General features: G+C 45.3%; 1 protein-coding gene across 1 annotated transcript in view; it reads right to left on the bottom strand.

Annotated features, from left to right (window-relative positions):
- LOC308144074 (partitioning defective 3 homolog) overlaps positions 1–20,459 on the bottom strand; it is a gene marked incomplete at its 5' end in the record, with an annotated part of 381,275 nt that overhangs the window by 189,577 nt on the left and 171,239 nt on the right. Inside the window, 6 exons of the mRNA XM_080515105.1 lie at positions 4,259–4,387; positions 4,872–5,011; positions 11,221–11,408; positions 11,849–12,076; positions 15,065–15,190; positions 20,182–20,265. Coding sequence (XP_080371231.1) covers positions 4,259–4,387; positions 4,872–5,011; positions 11,221–11,408; positions 11,849–12,076; positions 15,065–15,190; positions 20,182–20,265 — 895 coding nt within the window. The remainder of the gene's footprint in view (positions 1–4,258; positions 4,388–4,871; positions 5,012–11,220; positions 11,409–11,848; positions 12,077–15,064; positions 15,191–20,181; positions 20,266–20,459) is intronic.

The following is a 20,459-nucleotide window of genomic DNA, read 5'->3' as shown; positions in this document are numbered from 1 at the left end:
AGTTTTATAGGAATTTAATATGGAGGTTGTCTGCTTCGGAGTGAAGTTCAAACAGAATGAGCCTTATTGATGAATGCAGACTGCAGCAAAGGTTAAAGCTGAAGAACTGAGAGCGCGTATTGAAAATGTCTATTGATATCAGCAGAGCGGAGAGAAAAACATCAGCAGACGGGAGAAAACGCGTCGAGAAGGCTACATTTTCCCTCCATCTCCGTTTAACCTTTTCTCTTCCCCGGCAAGTTGACGACATATTTATTGATTGTCAAAATACAGCCTGACCGCGGTAATTAAAGATGCAACGCAAACAAGCTGGGAGGGCAAATTAATTCCTCTGGGGGCTCCGTGTATACGATCAAATATGTAAACAAAAGGTGTGCAGGGATTTTTCTTTTCGAGCGCCGACATTAAACATCGGTAAGCAAATGTCAGGCAGACATTAAAAAAATGGCCTCCGTTTACTTTTCATAGATGTTGGATTCCTCCTTGTTTGCTTGCATGCCTACGTAAAGCTAAATACACCAGGGGTGTCAAATAGTGCCATAATAAGCTTTTCATTTTTCTGTTGTGGTGCAGAGTATATGAGATTAAAATGTCGACATCTTCTCAAAAAACAAACAATTAGTCCAGAAAATAGCTACAATCTCAACATAAAGCCAATTTTAATGAAACTTTCTGGTGCAAAACACAGTGAAATGTCCCAAATAAAGTGAGAATAGTGCCATAATAATCTTTAAATTCGAATTGTATATGTTTACTTTGTTGTGACGCAGAGTATACGTGATGAAAATGTCGATATTTTCACAAATACACACCAATACCACCCAAATGCACTTCAGATCCTTCCTTCCTGTGGCCTTAAGACTCTATGACACTGCTTATAAATAATGTTTGTTCTGTTAATTTCATTCTTCGGGGCTTATACGAGTCAGCGACGGCACCATGTATATATATATATATATATATATATATTTTCATATTTAAAATTGCTTCCATTGATATTTCAACATGTATTCAATTTTTTTTCTCCATTTTCTGTGTGTTCTATAATTTCTCTATGGGATAAATTAAGTACTTCCATTAAAACCAAACTATTACTGACAACTACAATCAATATCGTCTTTGTTTGATGGTTCGGCGGCCGGATTAGAGCGTCCTGCTGCTATAGGTCACCGTAGGGAACTACATGAATTTGCAGCACGATGAAAAGTCATCCGCAGTGTGTGCGCACACACACTTTTCCACTGCGTGTGACAGACGAGCCAATTACCTGGCGAGCTTTTCTGCCCTGCTTTATTTGCAATAACTGTCACCGCGAGAGCCTCGGCCTTGCTTATCTGATTTTTATGAACATACTTGTCGGGATTACTGAGATTTGTGAAAGCACTGCTGGGTAATGTGAAACTATGCAAGGAGTAGGGGGGGGGGAAAAAAATAATAAAAAATTGCTAATCTGCCCGGGAACGTAATGGAATATCGGCCGCTGCATGTGTAAGTTCGTCCGCCGGAGAGGAAACAAAAATAAAAGCGAGGGAGATTATTGGCCAGTGTTTCCACCGTGACACCCCCCCCCCCAATCACGTCACACCTGAGGAGCCGAACCATCAGCCGGGGGCAGCAGTGCATCTTTAAACCGCCTCCTCCTCCTCCTGGCGGCATCATTCAGCCACCTGGATCAGTCGGGTGCATCCCTCCCGTCAGAACTTAACTACCGCCTCGATTCAGTGACCCGGAAGTCAGAGGTGCAAAGCCAGCGGTGGCCAAGAGGCACTGATTAAGCCACCGAAACGTAGCGCCTCAACGACACCGACCTTCTGGAAGTTGAAATTTGCGAACTAGAAATCAAACGCGGGTGCAATGTGTCCGGGGTTAGCCGTCGTGCTACAGGTTGGGCAGCTCCCGCGGCGGGGCCGACGGCCCCGGTGCCAGACTTGAGTGCCGTGGTGAGGCGTCTGGTGGGGGAGGAAGGGGGGAGGGGGGGACCCCCCCCGGTCTGCCAAGGTGTCGCGATGCCGGGGCCCGCTGTCAGAGCCGCTGAGAGCCGGCTGGACGAGGGCAGTAGCCTCGCCATCTGCTGCGCGACAGCCAAAGTCACCCTGTATGGAGGCCGCGCGTCTGACTTGGAGTATGTGGGTGTGTGTTTGAGGGTATTTGTGCGTCTGCATGTTCTCACTATTGTGCTTTGCTAATCCAATAACCGTGTATCTGCATGCACTCTTTGCAGTTCATTCATGGTCAGGTCCGACTGTGAATTGCTACTCTGACTCTGTTTTTACACAACCCAGGTTTCAATCGGCCGTATTAGAAAAATGCATCTCAATCGAAGGAGTCGGTCTGTGGAACAGTCTTGATTGTATAATTAAAACTTCTAATTCCATTGATGTGTTTAAGAAACTTGTTAAATTATCAATGTTACAAAAATACGACACTGCGGAGTAGCAGATCAACCTTATTTATTTATTTTGTGTTTGATGTTTTGGAAAAAGACGCTGCATGTGACGCTCAACTGAACTGGAACTGTAAATGATTTTGTGTTGATAAGGGGCAGACATAAGTTTTACTTCTTTCTGCTCCTTTTCATTCATATGAAATGCTGTTGTTGCATTGTTTTAAATGAATGAAATAAATAATAAAATTAAAATAAAAATGAAATGAAATGCATGCGATCATCCACCTTCTATGCACACATTAATCCAGTCTGATTGCAGGGAACTCAGTTGTTTCTCTGCCGGTAACGCGTTAAACTTGCTGCCCGTCTATGACTTCACCCAGTAGAGTTAAGAGTTTTATTACATACACAGGACAAGAGGTTAGAGAAGTGGGCTTGGGATTGGTAGTTTGCAAGGTCGGTCATTGTGGGGAAAAAAAAAAAAAGAAGTAATTTCTCCAAAGGGATTAAGAAAACAGGATTACTTTGCTTAGTTTAGGACATTTGGATTAGACTGCAGATTCAAGCCCCGTTTTTCAAGTGAAAACATCATTTTTGTTTTCGTTTCAGAAAGGTTTTTTGTTTCCATGGCAACGTTTTTAAAAACAATGTCCATTTCCACAGAAACTGCAAAAACGCTGAAAACGATGAAGTTAACATGCCAGGGCAGGAGTTGGAGCTGTTGCTTGTTTTTGTAATGAAACGACAAACACATGCAGCACAGAACAATACGCTATAAACAACAACAGTGGAGATTATTACGGAGACTGCCAACAGTAAAACCACCGAGCCACAGGAGAATATGGACTGGGAGTCCATTTGGGTGATATAAACACTATCACCCAAAATAACATTTTAATACGAATTAGTACAGATGCATTTCTTTTTCTCACACTACTGTGATTTATAGCAGTGTTATGGTCTTTATAAAATATGCATGGCTCTCGACTCAAGGATTTTCTTTGTAAAACGCAGGTTGAGATCAAAATGTGAAGCTTCGGAGTTGGCCGTATATATCTTTATATATAAAGATATATATAAATTTTTCAAGTATGTTTCACTCTTAGTATTATCGAACAACATATCAACATAAAATACAACCCGGCATGACTTTAATTTGAAGTGAGTTAATGTTCCTATAGCATATTGTTCTCTGTGTATGTCTGTGTTGTTTTATTACAAACAGAAATAACGGCACCTGCTAGTGACAGTTTATTAAATGTTAAAATAGAACCAATCTGATAAAGACCCTTTCAGAAAATGTTTTGAATTATACCATCGATATATATACACACACAAGGCATCGTATTATATATTATGACCACAGCAGACAAAGCATAAGACGCTCCAACCAGCCAATGAGAAATCAAACCCTATATAGTGTCATCGGGGGTTTAGCCAATCACAATCAAGGTAGGCTCCTCCCCCTTTGACTCCTCCCACAATTAGGCAGCTCTGCTCTGGGAAGTACATCGTCCTGTCTGTGTGAGCCAGCCCAGCTCACACAGACACAGCAGATTCTGAATGCAGCTCCTATGATCCAATATTCTAATGGAGGGTAAAATCAAGGAAAAGCTGGATTTGGGACAATAAACTGTCACTACAAAGTGAGACAATGTGAAAGTGTTGAAATCCTGGATAAAATGACCCCTTGAAGTAAAAATGCATCATTTTTGTGTTTCTGAATTGTGATGGTTTCAACCAAACACTAATAGACGCACCACCAAACCTGCATCCTTCATAATAATTCCAAGCACTTTTCTCCATCAGCCTCAGGTTTGTCGGCTCTTAGAATGTGTTGTTGCAGGGCGGATGCTCTGGGCGTGCACTGACCACTTCTCGGGGCAGCAGGGAGTCCTCCTGCCGGATCACCACCAGATTCACAGCTCCACCCATCGGAGTGGCCCGCAGCAGAGCAACCACCTCCTCCTGGCTTCTACCGTTCAGGTCGACTCCGTTAACCTGCGAACAAACACAGAGCCACAGGCAGGCAAAGCGTAAAATATATGTTTTTTTTTAGAAAACAAACTTAGGGTAAAACTTAACTTGGAAAAAAAAAGGATTGTGGGCAGGGGGGAGGTCTGGCCTCCACATAACCTTTCTGCATATTACTCCCAGCCAGCTGGAGCTGGAATTAAACACGGGTTATTTCCCCCTAAAGTGAACACTTGCTGATTTTCTTGTCAGTCTGATTGAAGTATAATCAAAATATTGTTCCATCTAACCGCATTTTCTTAGAAACTCAAAGCCGGGGCTGAACCGTTATAGCCACGGGGAACGCTGAGTGTTTGACTCATTTCTCCAAACGCTCCGTAAGACCGAATTTAAGAACAAAGCCGTATCAGCAAAAGAGTAATTACTCCGCGGAAAAAAAAAACACCCAATCTCACAGAGCGCACTCGGCGAGTGGAAGCGGTTGGAGGTTGGCTGAGAGCGCCGGCCTCACCTCCAGCAGACGGTCCCCCGCCTTCAGCTGGCCGTCTTCGATGGCGGCCCCTCGAGGAAGGATGTTTTTCACATAGATGGGAGCGCTGCCGCCGATGGGGACGTCTCTGGATGTGATGCTGAATCCGAGACCTTCTGGACCTGGGGCGTTGGCAAACAGATGTGGAGGAATATATTGTAAAAATGACCAAAAGCTTATTTTTTGAGGGGAAAAAAAAAAAAATGTAATGGGGCAAAAGCTAGTATTGTTTGCATGTAGAGTACACATTACGCTTGGCGGCTTTTATTAAGTACTCGTATTGGTACTTCATATTGGCAAGTAACTCAAGGTTAGTACTCATACTTTTAATTATTTGATCGTTAATTTGGACGGGACAGTGCATGTTAATGAATAAGCCATCTTTGCACGAGGTTACAGTAAATATGCTGGATTTAGCACAAGGCTAATTTCCATCCGTTGTCGCACATAAAATCAAACAAGGTTATAAACATATAAAAACAATATGTTGAAAACAAAGACAAAGCTAGACTGTTAAATATTTGAACAGATATTAAAGTGCTTACTCAGTACTCTGACATGGGTAAAGTCCCCGTTTGGTTTGTTTGTTTTAATATATTTTAATTTTATTCGTAATAAATCCTTGTGATCTTGCTGGTCTTTAATAAATGTGTTATCAGTGCATACCAAATAAAACATTCAGAAAACGTATGTGCTGTTGCATGAAGATAGTGAGCTATGAAAGCCTACTGTCTGCTATGTAACAGTGATATTCGGGTTTTTCAAGGGTGGATGGAGATCAGTCGTATGTGTGACTGACAGTTTGAGGAAAGCCAAAGCAGTGGAAAAGCACTATATCTGTGAAATCAAAGCTTTCCACAGTCTTCATCTATGTCGACAACTTTGTTGATCCATTAAACATACTGAAGAGTCACCGATTCCTTGAGTTTGGTTTGGACGGCTCGGAGCAATCGAAGGATTCCCGTTTAGAAAACTTTCCGTTCAGAGCCAGTCAAACATTTCTCTGTCGGCGCAGCTGTGTGGAAACTCTGTGTCCTCCTGGAGAATATCGAGAAGGAACGATGTTGAGACGTGGTGAAAACGGCCCGTCGCCCTTTCTGTGGACGGGACTGGCAACACTTCAACTATGCAATATATAGTTCCTCTGTGTTCACTGGAACTTCCACATAAAGCCAATAACCAATTTTAATGAAACCTTTTGATGCAAAATACAGTGAAATCGAAGAGCTATTCTAGAGCTGTTGCATTATGGGTGTTTTTACAAACTCACAAGTCAAAAATCAATGCTGTCTGTGACATTTTTACCATTTGTTTGGTTATTGTAGCCTCTCATGGAGGTCTTACTCATAGTTGTTCATGAGATTCAAAATTTAAACTGTAATACATTATATTACAAAATCTAATTTGTTACTGACATGTTATAAGAGACATTGATTTTTTTTTTTGCAATCATTGCAACATTTTGAAATTTAACAGATTGAGTGATTGTTCATTTAATACTGAAGTTAACATGACTAGTGCAACCTTTGTGGCGTCTGGTCACATCAGAATTTGCAGGTCTCCCATCACCATTAATGTATTTTGGCAAATGGATTTCACTTGTGTTCACTTGCTTTTCCACTGCTTCAGCAGTCCCAAAAAACGCTTTACTCTTTTAATCACATACACACACCATGCAAGGCCATCCCACTGGGAGCGGTTTAGGGTTCAGTGTCTTGCTCAAGGACACTTCAACATGTGTTATGGGGGGGGGGGGGGGGGGGGGAGGATTGAAAGACGACCAGTTACTGTTACTAGCTCCATGCTGAATCGTCTAGAATCTACTCACTTTTATTTCCAGACCTGATAAAAAAAAAAAAAACCCAAACAAACCCAGAAGGCAGTCTGGCACCTGACGGAGCGGCTCACATGTCAGGTGTCCACAATGCACAGTGACGTGTTGACCGCCCGGGGGGGGGAGGAATAACAAGTCGGCTGAAATGTTTGGAGGTATTGGTTGAGATGCAGCAAGGCGGCGATCTCAAGGCAAGTGGCGGGAAAACAAAGTAGTTTGTGTCTCATGCACATGACAGCCACCAAGCAAGTGTTGATCCGGCCGGCTGAATCCAGTTTGTATGTGTGATCACATAATGTGAGGGGATTCTTGGCTTGGAGCTGCCGCAACTCACAAAACTCACGACTCGAAAAGGAAATGAACTACTTAAGTGCCATGGACAATTATGGCATAAGAAATATTTCTTTTTGCCTTTCCATGGCGACAGGTGAGGCCGTACCTGCTGCTCCATCTGGAAATACGACGCGCCCGCTGCGACTTTTCAGGCTCAATTGGTGCAGCAACCGCTGAGCAGGGATCAAATTATAGTCTTCCAAGCAACTCCGACCCTCCTATAGTTAATATGCACATGCTTGGCTTCCATGCTGGCACGCTTCAGTCATCAGGGTGTGCCTGGTTCAGGTTTTTAAATACGAAGCATGTCCCCGACTCTAAATATAGCGCCGCTGCTATGAACCAAAATTGCGTGTTTAAGATAAGTGCATGTGGACTGCAAAGCCACACTGGCAAGTTGTGGTCGGATTAAAGGCTGGGTTTTGGAAGCGGAATAAGCGGAGGAGAAATTGATGATTATGGATGGTAGAATGGATCAGAACGCTCTCCGATGGCCTCTTAAAATGTTCCGCAGATTGCCAAAACAGCCAAAATATGCTGTTTTCCCCATCATTTCTGTTCTGGCTTGAGATCCAGATGCTGAAACCGAACTTCCCGGTGCAGGGGCAGGTCAGAAAGGCTGCGTCCAAAATATGTCTGGGTCAAAGCAATCTTTTTTTTTTTTATTACATATCACCATTTGGAGCACTTTACATAATGGAGAACGCAGCGATTATCGTGAGTTCCACCCTCGAGAACAGCGAGTGCGAAGCCAAAAACCAACAGCCGAGGGAAAATGCTCGGGGTATCAGCTGTGCAGAGCCGCTAGCTTCAGGTTTTAAGTCTGACCTTTAAGGTGCATCAAATGAATATGAATCGCTGGTGGAGAGGAAGTAGGCAAATACAATAACGAATAAATAAAGAGGATCTTGGGTCTGACCTTTCCTGCTGACCAGAGCCGGAATTTGTCAAATAAAAGCAAGGAAATGGCTTCAAATGTCAGCCGGGGATTGAGGCAAACCAAACACGGCAGGATTCTGTGACAGAATATTAAAAAAAAAAGAAAGAAACTTCGCCAAAACGATCTTTTTGGCGAGAGATTAAGAGATGTTTCGGATAACCCGGGCCGATCGCGCCGCGGCACCAGCCGGTGATTAGTATTCATGTCAAAGTAGCAGAGCTCACTTCACAGAGCTGTCAGCACCTCTGATGCTTCATCATGACCTACTTTCTCTCCCCCCTCGCCGAAACGCACGTCTCTCTAGCAGTGTGCCGAGCGGGCGCTGTCGTCTCGCTGACAGTGACGGCGTTGATGAGCGGGGAACACTAAAGAGGCAAACTTTTCACTCCCGGCTCCTGCACACAAACAAACTGGCAGCGCGGCGATGAAGGGAGTGTTTATAAAGTTGGGAGAGCCGGTGCGGGTTGAGGGTAATGGCGGTTTGTGATCTCTCCATCAGCGCGGCGCGATGACGGAGCAGACAGGAATAGCTGTCGCCGTTTATCTTGAATATTAAATCGGCAGTTTGTCTTCGAGGCTGCGGAACTTTCTGCGACACACGAGGTCACAGAGTTGCCGCGGAAGTTTCTTCTTTAGTGCCGAGGACGGATCTCTGACGCTTTAGTAATTACTGCCGCATGACAGCTAATCCCTAATATATCCCTGTCTTAGTTTCCGATTTAATCAAGGGATGATGCGGCAGAGGAGCTGGATGCAGCGACCTCTCAACCCGCTCTGCAAATATTCATGAAAGTGAAGGTCTGCAGTTGATTAAATGTGCCCACAACACGAGTGGATGTACAGGTGGAACTGAAAAGGCTTATAACATATAAACAAAAAAGAGTTTCAATCATTGTTTTGTTTTAATATGGAAAAGTGTGTCTTACAACACAACAGGCAACAGATTTTCAGAGATTTTACAATATTTTAAGGTCTTATATTTCAGAAATCTTTGATCAATTCTAAATGTTACAGTGTGAATTCAATTATGGAAATATCGAACTTTTGCCCTGTATTTGTTTTTTTTCTTGTATAATCGAAACCCATTTTTTCATGTTGACAAAAAAAAAGAGAACAACGTTTAGAATTGAATGAATTAAGCAGAAATATACACAGATTGAGGTAAATCTTTTCGTAAATCTTTTTGTTGGTATCAAATTGGGGTTCAGAGAATCAACGCTGCTGGTAGTTATTAGTAAATGTAATGATGAGCGAAGTCCTTTCACCCTTTGTTATCAACACCAGAGATACCACAAATAAAATGCATGATTTTGCATTATTACGGCGCCTCTCATCGATACGTGTTATTCTACTTCCTGACTCGTCCGCCATGCCGGGCCCATCCGCCTCCTCTGCCCATCCGCCTCCTCTGCCCTGCACACGACCTAATGAGCACAAACCAAACGCGACCCGTTGTACAATCCCACCGTTAACGCTTCTCCAATCGGGCAATTAGGGAGAATGCCTCTCTAATAGACCCGAAGTAATTAACCGCTGACGTCTTTATTTTCAGGTAATAGAAGAGCAGGATAAAAGTAATTGTATTCCTTTCTGGATTAGCTGGAATCCTGGATCCAATAAGCCAATTAAACAGTAAACATGAAGAGAGGCTGGGGCACATTAGGATGACTTAATGGGGTGCGTATGTCCTTTTCGACAGCCACATTTGATTAAGGCACTCTCGTTAATTTGCCATTCAGGACCCGCTCCGGGACTCCGGGCCGCTCGGGCCGGAACGCAGGGAAAACTGCTCGGGCCTGTCAGAGAGAGTGCATTAGCAGTGATAAAGTCTGAGGGCGATCATGCAGAACTGTCAACGTGGAGTTCAGGGGGGGACGGGATTTTAGCACTTCGCTCAAATTCCAATCAGACAAACATTCGGACAATAATTTCTCTCCGTTTAGAGTTCACAAACGGCCCGTAGTTTATCAGAGACATCCATTCCGGTAAACCGCATTTATATCATGAGCAATAATCTCTGAAACCATTTATTCGCATTCCATATTTGCAGAGTTATGAGTGTTGTTGAATTTGATCATGAAGCCATGTGGCTCGTGAAAATAAACTGTACAACTGGCGTCGGGCCGTCGACCTGGAGCTCCACCAAAATCCACCCTTGGTTAGAAAATGAAAGGCTCGTGTGCAAGGAAAGAAAAATAAATAAATAAATAAATAAGAGGGACTTTATCGCATTGTAAACTAATAAATATAACGCGCTTTACAAGCACGGCGCTCGGAAACCTTTGCCAGACAAATCAGAGCAGCTTGTGACTGCATTTCCCCCGAGTGGGCAGCGTTTAGCCTGCACTGCTGAACCCACGTATTCCCCAGAAGCCTGCCGCCGAGGCCCCGGCGCCGGCTTTCGGCGGAGCATCTGCTCGCGTCGCCTCTGAACGCGGGAGAAAGAGCAAGAAAGGGGAGAAGGGGAGTCACCTCATCAAAGGTTCACTTCAGAACGAACCGTTGGTTAATTCATGTGAAGACGGCAAAGCGGCGGAGCAGGAAGTGAACCCGCCACGAGTAAATACGACTGCCCCGGGATTAAAATCACATATTATTAAACTTAATAATAGGAGGACAAGGAGACACAGGTCAAACCACAAACTGCGTTTTGTTCTTGACTTGTTCTGCTGAACCAAACTCGAAGGAAAGAGGAGACTCCTTTAGCTTTTCAAGAAAGATGTCGGGCAAGACTTCTTCGACCAATTGTTTACAAAAAGACACCAATGTCGTTTGAGGTTAAAGAGTGGAACATGGCCGACAGAGATGGGGATATTAAAAAGCCCCGTTTACACAACAACATTTCCACTGCAAAAACATCATTTGTGCGTTTTCGTTTCAGAAAAGTTCAGCTTGAAAATGTCACTTTCCACAGAAACAGTAGAAATGAAGTTAACAAGCAAGGCCACAGGTTGGCGCTTTGTTTGTTCTTTAATAAACACACAGTGTGAGTGTGGCAACTTGGTTGAATTGGGTCTATTTAATCTGAAAAAAAAAATGCTTTTTTTTAATCCTTGTGCAATAAAGACTGCCTGTTGAAATCACCAAATTATGAATTTGCCAAACATGTCAGCTTCAGCTCTTAATGCAGAGTTACAATCCATTTACTGGAGGTATTTTCCCACGTGACAGACACGCAGCCTCGTATTCAGAAAGATGCAAACAGATTTCCAGCGTTTCCTCACCTTTCTTCAGCTGGATGTTGAACTTGCGGCCTCTGTTCTTCAGGTAGGAGCTTGCGGGGGCGTTCGCGCTGACCCTGCGCTGCAGGGAGGGGGAGGTGGTCGACGCGGACCTCGCCAGCAGGACCTGGGGTAGACTGGCGTAACGCCGACTCTGCTCCGGCGTGCTGCCTGCCAGGGGGCCCTGGTGACTGCGGCAGAGAAGACGACGGCGAGGTTTAAGATCTCGGCGTGCACCCACAAGGATCAAATGTTTCCTGTGCAATGTCGTGGTCACTTCCAGCAAGCTATTCTCGTGACAAGGATTACAACCATCACATGCCAATATAAAGCCCATACTGAATATTCAATACTGAATAAATACTGTATGTCTAATAAACAGAAAAACACAATTGCCTACACATATAGGGTGTCAGGCTTGGTTTTCACGACATTCGGTGCTGTCCTTTTTACTTCATGATGATGATAGAGTCTAAAAGCTTTATGTGTCGGCCATTTTTCAATCACAATTTGCTGTGAGGCAATTTAAACTTGGCAGTTTGGACATTTTTGGTGGAAATTTGTAAAAAAAACAAAAAAAAACAAGCGTGAGTACAGGTCGTTTAAAAAAAAGAAAAGTAGTGAAACCTACTTGTGGTTGAGGCCGTGCTGTGCTCCAGACCTGGACCCCGGCGCCCCCCCCACACTGGACCGGTCCGCGGACAGCTGGGAGGCCTGGCTGAAGCGGACCCTGTTGGACTGGGGCGGACTGAGCTCGCTGCGCGACGACATCAGCTCGTACTGCCGCTTCATGGCGGCGGGGATGACGTGGAAGAGGATGCGGGGGCTGCGCATGGCCTGCTTGAAGATGTTCTGGGCTCTGCAAACAGCAGGATGGGCGAAGAGACAGAAATGAATAATGAGATACACGTAGAATGATGCCACTATCATGGCACGGGAGATCGAGACGGATAAGGACGGCTATATCGTGCCGGGATTTTAGGTTTAGGAGGTTAGCGTGGCTAATCGTTGGCCAATTCCTGTAGAGAAATCACATTATCTATAATTACCAGCATCAAGACGGTTGCCAGATTAAAAAAAAAAAAAAAAAAAATGCGGATGGGTGATGGAATATTATACACCGTATGCAGTGAAATTGACTATGTGCAGCCTCGCAGGGATGTTTGTGTGTGGTTAGAGCTGAATCGAGTGAACAGTCCCAACACAGATGATGAATCATGCACAGAGGGAAGCTTTCCAGACAACGAGGTCGCGCGCAAGCAAACACACACTTCATTTCTTACTCACAAAACAGGGAAAAGAGAAAAGGAGGCGAGGCACGCACCGAGTCCCGCGTGAGGTTTGAGGCCAAATAAGCCGAGACAAGTGCTCCACATCATTCCCAGACACGAGGATTGTTTAGTTTGGCGTGCCAGCGGCACTTAGCATATAGATAGTCTGGCCAGGAGAGGGCCACGCTGCAGCGTGTGTGCGTGCGTGTGTGGGGGGCGGGGGGGGGGGGGGCAGAAGCCTAGAGGACCCCCACCATTACCATGCCAGGAATACCACGCTGATCCGTCCAAACGACAGACACTAAGCGGCTTCCGACGGCACTTCATTGGAGGCTTGTATACCATAGCGTGTCACTTCTGCACGATTCGGCCTCTCCCATTTTTTATTCTTATGGTAATTCACTGGAGAAAATCACTCGCATATGCACGCTGAGGGCTGGTGTGTGTGTGTGTGTGTGTGTATCAGTACGCAGATATACTGTGCCATCACTCCAGCAATCAGCCTCCACGCAAGCCTGATTGAATAATAAATTACCCCCATCAATGCATCATTACATTCGGTTAGATTAAGTGCCTCAAAATATTTACCCGTGCAAAACAATCCAAGGAGATTAGACTATCACTTTGAATTGTCACTCTCTGTGGTGCACAACAAAAAGAGGGGGGGGGGGTTGAGCTGAGGGCATAAGGAAGTGATGAGATAGTGAGGAAAGGGTAAAGTTTGGCTCCTTCTCCTCATCGCTATGCAGGCATTGGTGAGGAGGAGGAAGCACACTACAAAACATCACTCCCTTGTGGATTTGGTTTGTAAGCCTCTTTCACAGTACAGAGGAACTGGAAAGAAACTGAGACGTGTAATGATGACAATGGCATCTTTTTTTTTTTAAAGAGGAGGGGGGTAAATACATTAGCATGACAAAGTTGACTGGATGGTATATTTATACAACATGGAGAGATTTTTGTTGTTGTTGTTTTTACCAGCGTTGGTTAAACTGTGTTAGGCCACAAGTTGGATTGTTATTCCAGGTGACATGACTATCAAGTATAAAATTACAAAATCCCAGGAGAATCCGGACTGGGAGTGATGACACTGTGGAGGAAAACATAGTTCTTACTGTCAATCTACTGAGCATGTGCAGAAGAACTATTCACGACCGCATATGCATGAGCGGCAGCATTTCAAAAAAGTCGTGATGATCGTGATGAGCCTGTCCTTCTCTACTGACCATTTAGAGTGCCTCCTCTCCTGATGAACATTTTCCACCAAAACAGTTCTCGCTCAGTGCCACATGATTCAACAAGATGCAAAGCAATCAGATATGTTTTTTTCCATTCAAAAGGGAGGTCATCTTTAAAGTTGGGGCTGTTTTGATGGTGATTTAAATGGTGTTATTCCATTGATTTACTGGAAACTGTTCAGTTTAGCGCTTTACCTTTGGTCCCAACAGCGAACATGCTACTGTCACTTTAATTCAAATTAAATAAATAAGTATGAAGTGGGGGGAAGTACTTCAAAGCAATCATTTTGAATGGACGATTACAAAAAAACTAAACAATTTAACCATGCTTTGTTTGTACACTCTAACGTTAAATATTTCTTGTGCATCTGAAGGAGTTCTTAGGAGTTATGATTTTTCCCCGACACCCAAAAAAAAGAAATCTGGAGATTTTACACTGGGGCGGGGAGACAAAACAGGATCAGAAGACTTTTGATCTTTTGTGAAATGATCCAACATGGCGGCGCCGAGCCGACCGGACTCAGAAGTCTCTGTCCGGCTCAGTGTGACTTCAGGTGGCGTGAATGTGGGTTACTTCTTCCTGTGGTGGGCTGGATGATAAAGGAGCGAGCTGAGCGGACCACCTCGGTACTCTGTACCTCCCAGAGTTCAGCCCGGAGAAGAAGCAATCTATTTCTCTACCTACCTGGCGTGCACACACACACACCAACAGCCTCGCTGTGTGTGTGTGTGTGTGTGTGGTGTAGATAAGGCTTTCAGAGTTGCTTTATGTGTCCACACATGAGCGAGTCCACTGATTTTGACTCGTGTTTGTGAGCGAGACGAGGTGTCAGGCTTATATCTTCATTCCAATTCAGGAAATTAATGGATTGAGGAAGAGAGACTGTGTGTGTGTGTGTGTGTGTGTGTGTGTGTGTGTGTGTGTGTGTGTGTGTGTGTGTGTGTGTGTGTGTGTGTGTGTGTGTGTGTGTGTGTGGTGTTAGATCAGGCGGCGAGGCGGTGGTGAAGGACTGCGGGTCACCGAGGCCGATTACAGGAGGGCCGGCGAGTCGGTAATATTTCAGTTTGATTGTGCGGCTGTTGTGGGCTCCGCGTCCTCCCTGCGGTTCCGGATTACCACTTATCAACAGGGACACAATTTACCGTCGCTGCACCGAACGTCCAGCACGCCGCTCTCGGCGTGAACGCCGCCACTCGGGCGACAGAGCGCCGGCGGAAGGCCGAGTGCGTCCCAGTTCCGGGGACGGTGGAGCGAAATTAAAATCAGCATGGCGTCCTGCGCGGCTGACAACAAGAGGAGCGACGGCACGCAGACGACGGGCCCACGCCGGAGCTTACTGTTCAAAGCGCAGGTTGCGGATGTCTCCCTGGTTGATCATGACGATGCAGTCGTTCTCCTGGAAGAGGCGCTCCTGCTCGGCTTTGCCCCCGCGCTCCAACCGCTTCACCAGCAAGCCTTGAGTCCTGCAGAGGGAACACACAGCAGGGGGTGTGGTGAGAGAAGCACTGTTTATGCCAGTTAAACCTCAAGATGCAAGCTGAAAGCCTCAATTCCCCTTTATTGAGGAAACGGAGGTAGAATTAGTATTACCATATACAATAAAGAATAACACAAAGATGCAATCAATACATCATGAGCAAACAGTAATGAGTTATTTTTCGGTGTATTTGTTCATAAAGTGTACAGAGAACAATACGGTACAAACAATCATTAATGTTGGTACGTGAACAGTCACATGGACGGACGGCCATGTTGGATTGTTATTAAGATGACTGCAACTGCAAAACCAGGCCTTTAAATGTCGTAGCTGCAAAGATAAAGCTAAAACTCATAAGCATGATCGATTCTTTGAAGAAAATCGTTTAGTAAAGTGCATCATTTATTGCTTTCAAATAAGTGGAGCAACAAAAGGTGCTGTAAGCGTTCGATTTCCCGTATGGATTCTGTGAAAAGTAAGTTTCCAAAGTTACAAGTTCACTTTGCAGACATTTAAGTATTTTCCTGTGGCAGGACTGCAACATGAACACGGTTTCTTAAGCCTCTGTCCGTCCTCCTGTCCTCTGCTCTGTGTCTCTTTCTCTGGGCAGGTCTGAGGAAACGGCTCCAGGGGTTTGCATGAAATAATCCAGACCAACGGCAAAGAGATCATCTTCTGGCTTCCGGAAGGTGCCGGACGCCGCAGTTGCCTTTGCTGGAGCTTAAGACGAGAGTAATAAACACCCGAGGAGCTCTGCAGCGATGCCATCTCAGCGATCCCTTCATAAATGGGAAACCTTTACCTTCAAACAGCCCCCCCCCCACCCCCCGCCCCTCGATAAATACACCATTGAGCTCCTCGGAGGCTTTAGCTGGGCCCCGAGGATAACCACATGCAAAGACATCAGACGGGTGCTCACGCAGCAGAGTTACAACCTGCAGCGGTCTGAGGCCCGAGGTATCAGCCAAGCTGACTGAGTCTTCGGTGACCTTGCATAAACTGACAGGAAGTCAGCTTTATTTGGGGAAGAATAACAAAAAAATAAGGGTATATTACCCTGAAAGTAACACCTCATTAGTGGCAAGGACAGGAGCGGCACGCTGTTCATATTTTTCACTTCTTTCCCCGTCGCTCGCCGGACACACAAACAGCGACGCATTGAAAGTGTGACCCTGTTTACCGCCGACGTCAAGGGCAGACTTTGCGGAGCTCTTTAGCATTTCAGCCAAACAGCCAGCCCCCCCCCCCCCCCCCCCCACCCCCACCCCCCGCCCCCTTTTTTTTTTTCTCAGAACATTGCTCTTAATTGGCTGTATAATGTGAAAATCCACGTTCGTGGCGCGGACTCATCACGGCCCCTCGCGTCGGGGATAAACGGTTCGGCGACGAGTCGAAAATTAAAGATCACAAAGAGCCCTCCTTCCCCGTTCCTCGTTGCCAGGTCAGCTTAAGTGCGCCGAGCAGAGAGTAATTGCGGCGAGCGTGGAGGCAGACATGATTGTGCTTTAGCTGCATAAGTGTTGGCAGCTTGAAAACAAAGTACTGCGCGCTGGAGATTACTCCGGACACCCTCTAATGACTTCTGATCTGGTGGCAGACGAGAGACTGCAGATAAAGGAGTTCGGGCTGATCCCTGATCAGTATTCAAAGCGGCAGCGGGGAGGACTGGGGATGAAGGAGCATCTTTGAGGGATTTGAAGATGAGGATGATTTGGTAAAAGCACTATTACTGTGTTGACTGCAATGCACAATCACCCCCTCAATTTCTTCCCACGCCGTTTGGAGACGCTCGTCGGTTCCTCGGAGGTGAGCCGAAGCGCGATTCGAATATCAGCAAATCGGGTAAAATTCATCACGAGACAAGGACTTTTGTGGCGAGAAGATTCTCCCACAGATGCCGAGTCCCACTCCCCCCCCCCCCCCGAAAACAACGGCACGTCTTCGCTCCATCTCGCGGCGGCGCCGGGAGACGATTTGAAGGAGGGCCACCTGCTCGCTCGTCTCCCGCCTTTAATCAAGTAATAATCCAATCAGGAGCCGTTTATGCAAGGCAATTATGTCCGCAGTTTGTTTACAATTGAAACTGGTCACGGAATGAGAAGTTCATTAGGCACAGAAAGCATCTGGAGGAGTGTGTGCATGTGTGTGTGTCCTTGTGTGTCCAGATGTTCTTGAGTCGAGTTTGTGTCTTTCCAGAAACTGTTCCACACCGAGTTCTAGGCAAGGATCTGTGTATTAAAGACACTGCGTCTGCAGGAGTGACGGAGTCCCTCGGCTTTCTCCTGTACCACCGCTTGGATGCGACTCGATGTGGGTGCAGTGGAGCAGAATGCGGCCAGCCGACGCCGGAGTGCCTGCACTTCCTTGTTTGCCGTCTGCCGTGGCGGGGCCGTCTGACCCCTCTGGCCCCGGTCTAGACGCTAATGACAGCCCCGCTGAGCTTAATGCCTCCTGTCCTGAGCACAAAGCGCACAGAGGAAGGAGCTGGGCCGCGGCCATTAGCATCATCCCACTGACCAGACACTGAGTCTTATCACGGATGAAGTCAAGTGAAGGCACTGATGGGCTATTAGTCCGGACCCGAGGCGAGAGAGAAGACATTTCCTGGCGTCACTGTGACATTTTGGCAGGAGACGCTTGAGTTTGGGTATAAAGAGGAACTTAAAACTGGTTAGACAAAAACGATTTCAAGTGAAAACCAAAAACGCATTTCTGCGGTTTCCATGCAAACGAATGTTTTTCAATGTAACTTTTCTTAAAAAAGAAAATTGCAAAACTGGCATGCTTTCAATTTGAAACAACATGTAAACGGGGCCAAAGTTTGGGCTTCAGCTCCCCCGTTGTTCTTCGGTAATGAGCCGCTGATGGAGTGGAGCAGTAATGCTGCATGGAAGCAGGTTTTCTAGGAAAGACGATGCAGGAGGAGCTGAATCAGATAAAAAGTGGGTTTTCATGGATCGTTTGGCGTAAACCAGGGGTGTCAAACACAAAATTTCAGGGGCCACATACAACCCAATTTCATTCTTCATTGTGGCACTCAGTACAAGTGATGAAAACGTCAATTTTTTACAAAATAGAATTTCATCCATTACAGACGCAGTACACATTGGGATACAGGCGTCAAATTACAGCACGTCAGTGACATCAATATAAGAAAAGTATGACTGTTTTACACTGAGTCAGACGTAGCTTCTATAATCGGGTATTGAGATTAAGAAAAATCCCTGAAGCACAGAAGGTGTCATTTAAGGGTAAAAGCATGTCTAATGCCCTGCTGGATTTCAACTTCTCTCTCGGCAATATCGCTTCTGTTTCCATAATCGCTTTATTTTGTTTGGCACAAGTCGTCGTGACTCACTGGATCGTCTCTGACTCAGGATAACTCGGAGTGTCACTGCCTCTGATGGAGTTTACACCGGGTCAAGGCTAAATATGGTTTCCTGACACTTGCTTATAAACAGCAATGAGATTAGTGTCTCAGTCAGCCGTCTTCAATGACAGCCGTCCTCTTCCCCTCAAATGTCATCCCATTTCATTTCTTCACCTCCCCCCTCCCCCCCTCACCTCACCTCCTCTCTCCCCATCACGGCGCTGAGTCGTCACATTCACCTTGGTGTGATGCCAGTCCCTTAGCTTAAGCTTTTAGTTTGATTACATTCGGCCACTTTCTGTCATTTTTTTTTTTTTGTTGGAATAACCATTAAGTGGGACGTCTTCTTTCTCTTGTCTCCCCTCGTCGACACTTCCTGTCAGTTCAAAGTATAACGGGAATCACTTTAAGGAAACAGCGGACACTGCTGTGACTGTGCAGAGAGGTTAGAAGTAAAAACAAAAGAGAAAAGTGTGCAGTCAAGAGCAAAAACTGCTTTCATCTGTTCTCCTTGCCACTGGGGGCTCCTGCACGATGGGATGTGCCGAGTGCAGACGTGGCGTTTAAACGCTGAGGCGCACAATAACAAAACATTTAAAAATCAAGAGCAAAAAGACAGCTGTGGGCGAAAAAATACAAACATGAATAAAATCGAAAAAAAACTTGAAATGAGTGAAAATAATATATATATATATACAACATTCAGGTATTCCTATACAAGGCAGGAGCTACATTCAGCCCAATTTCATCTCGAGTGGCGCAGACTGGTAAAATATTGCCATGATAACACTTCAATTTACACTTTATAGATTTTTAAGGGTTTAAAATTTTGATATTTTCACAAAGCCGAAACAATTAGTACAGAAAAAAAATACACTCTCAACATGAAGCTGATTTTATTGATAAATTCTGGTGCAAAATAGAATGAAATGTCCAAAAACTTCTCCTGCAGCTGTTGCATTATACATTTGTTTTTTTTTGTTTTTTTTTCACAAACTCCTCCTGACAGCATGGCTGAGGCTAATGCTAGTTTGCCAGCTTTCATGGCGGAATCAGTGAAATCTCACCTCTGGGCACCTCAGTGTTGCGTTCACTACTTAAAAAAAAAAAAACAAAAAAAAACCCTTTGCAGAAAAGAAATGTTTTCTTTGAAATTTTAACAATTTGCTTGGTGGTTTGGCGGCTGGATTGGAGCCTCTTCAAAGCAGGTTTTAGCATAAGGGCTTTACTTTCGACACCTTAAATATAAGCTTCAATTCAGGCATTTGAAAAGAAATCAAAACAAAAACAAGCATCCGTTTCAGGGCAAGTGCGCCAGAAATGCTAAACTCGGTGTTCATCTGTATTCACCAACAGCCACATACAAAAAGATTATGACAGGTTGGCCCCCGGGGCAGTTTGGACATTATTTTTTATGGTAAATATGTCATCTAGAAGAAAAAAGGCTGGGGTCTCAGTGTTTTCCACAATTTGCTCGGTGGTTCGGCCGGACTGGAGCCTCGAGCAGGCCAGTTTTGGCGAACAGGCCTTATGTTTGACGCCCCTGACATAAAGGACGGTGAGCCTCTCACGCTCAGATGGGTTTTTTTTTTTTTTTTTTTCTTTACCTGACGTCCTGTGAACTGAAAGGCACTACGTGGATCCCCAGGGGCCCGCCTCCGTTGGACATCTCCACCGGCTTGAGCATGCTCCTGCAGGACGTTGATGGATGAGGGGAGGACGAGGGAGAGGGAGGGAGGAGAGACAGGCATGAATAAAAAAATAAAAAAATAAACTAGCAGGACTGACAAGAAGGCGCAGGGATGCAAAATCTAAAAACACAGCAGAGTCAAACATGACACCAGGTCAATAAGATGTAGGGGGGGGACGTGTTGGCGGAGGCTGC

The sequence above is a fragment of the Blennius ocellaris genome, assembly GCF_963422515.1.
Source record: "Blennius ocellaris genome assembly, chromosome: 19".
Classification (NCBI taxonomy): Eukaryota; Metazoa; Chordata; class Actinopteri; order Blenniiformes; family Blenniidae; genus Blennius; species Blennius ocellaris.
This window is presented reverse-complemented; position numbering and strand designations above follow the sequence as displayed.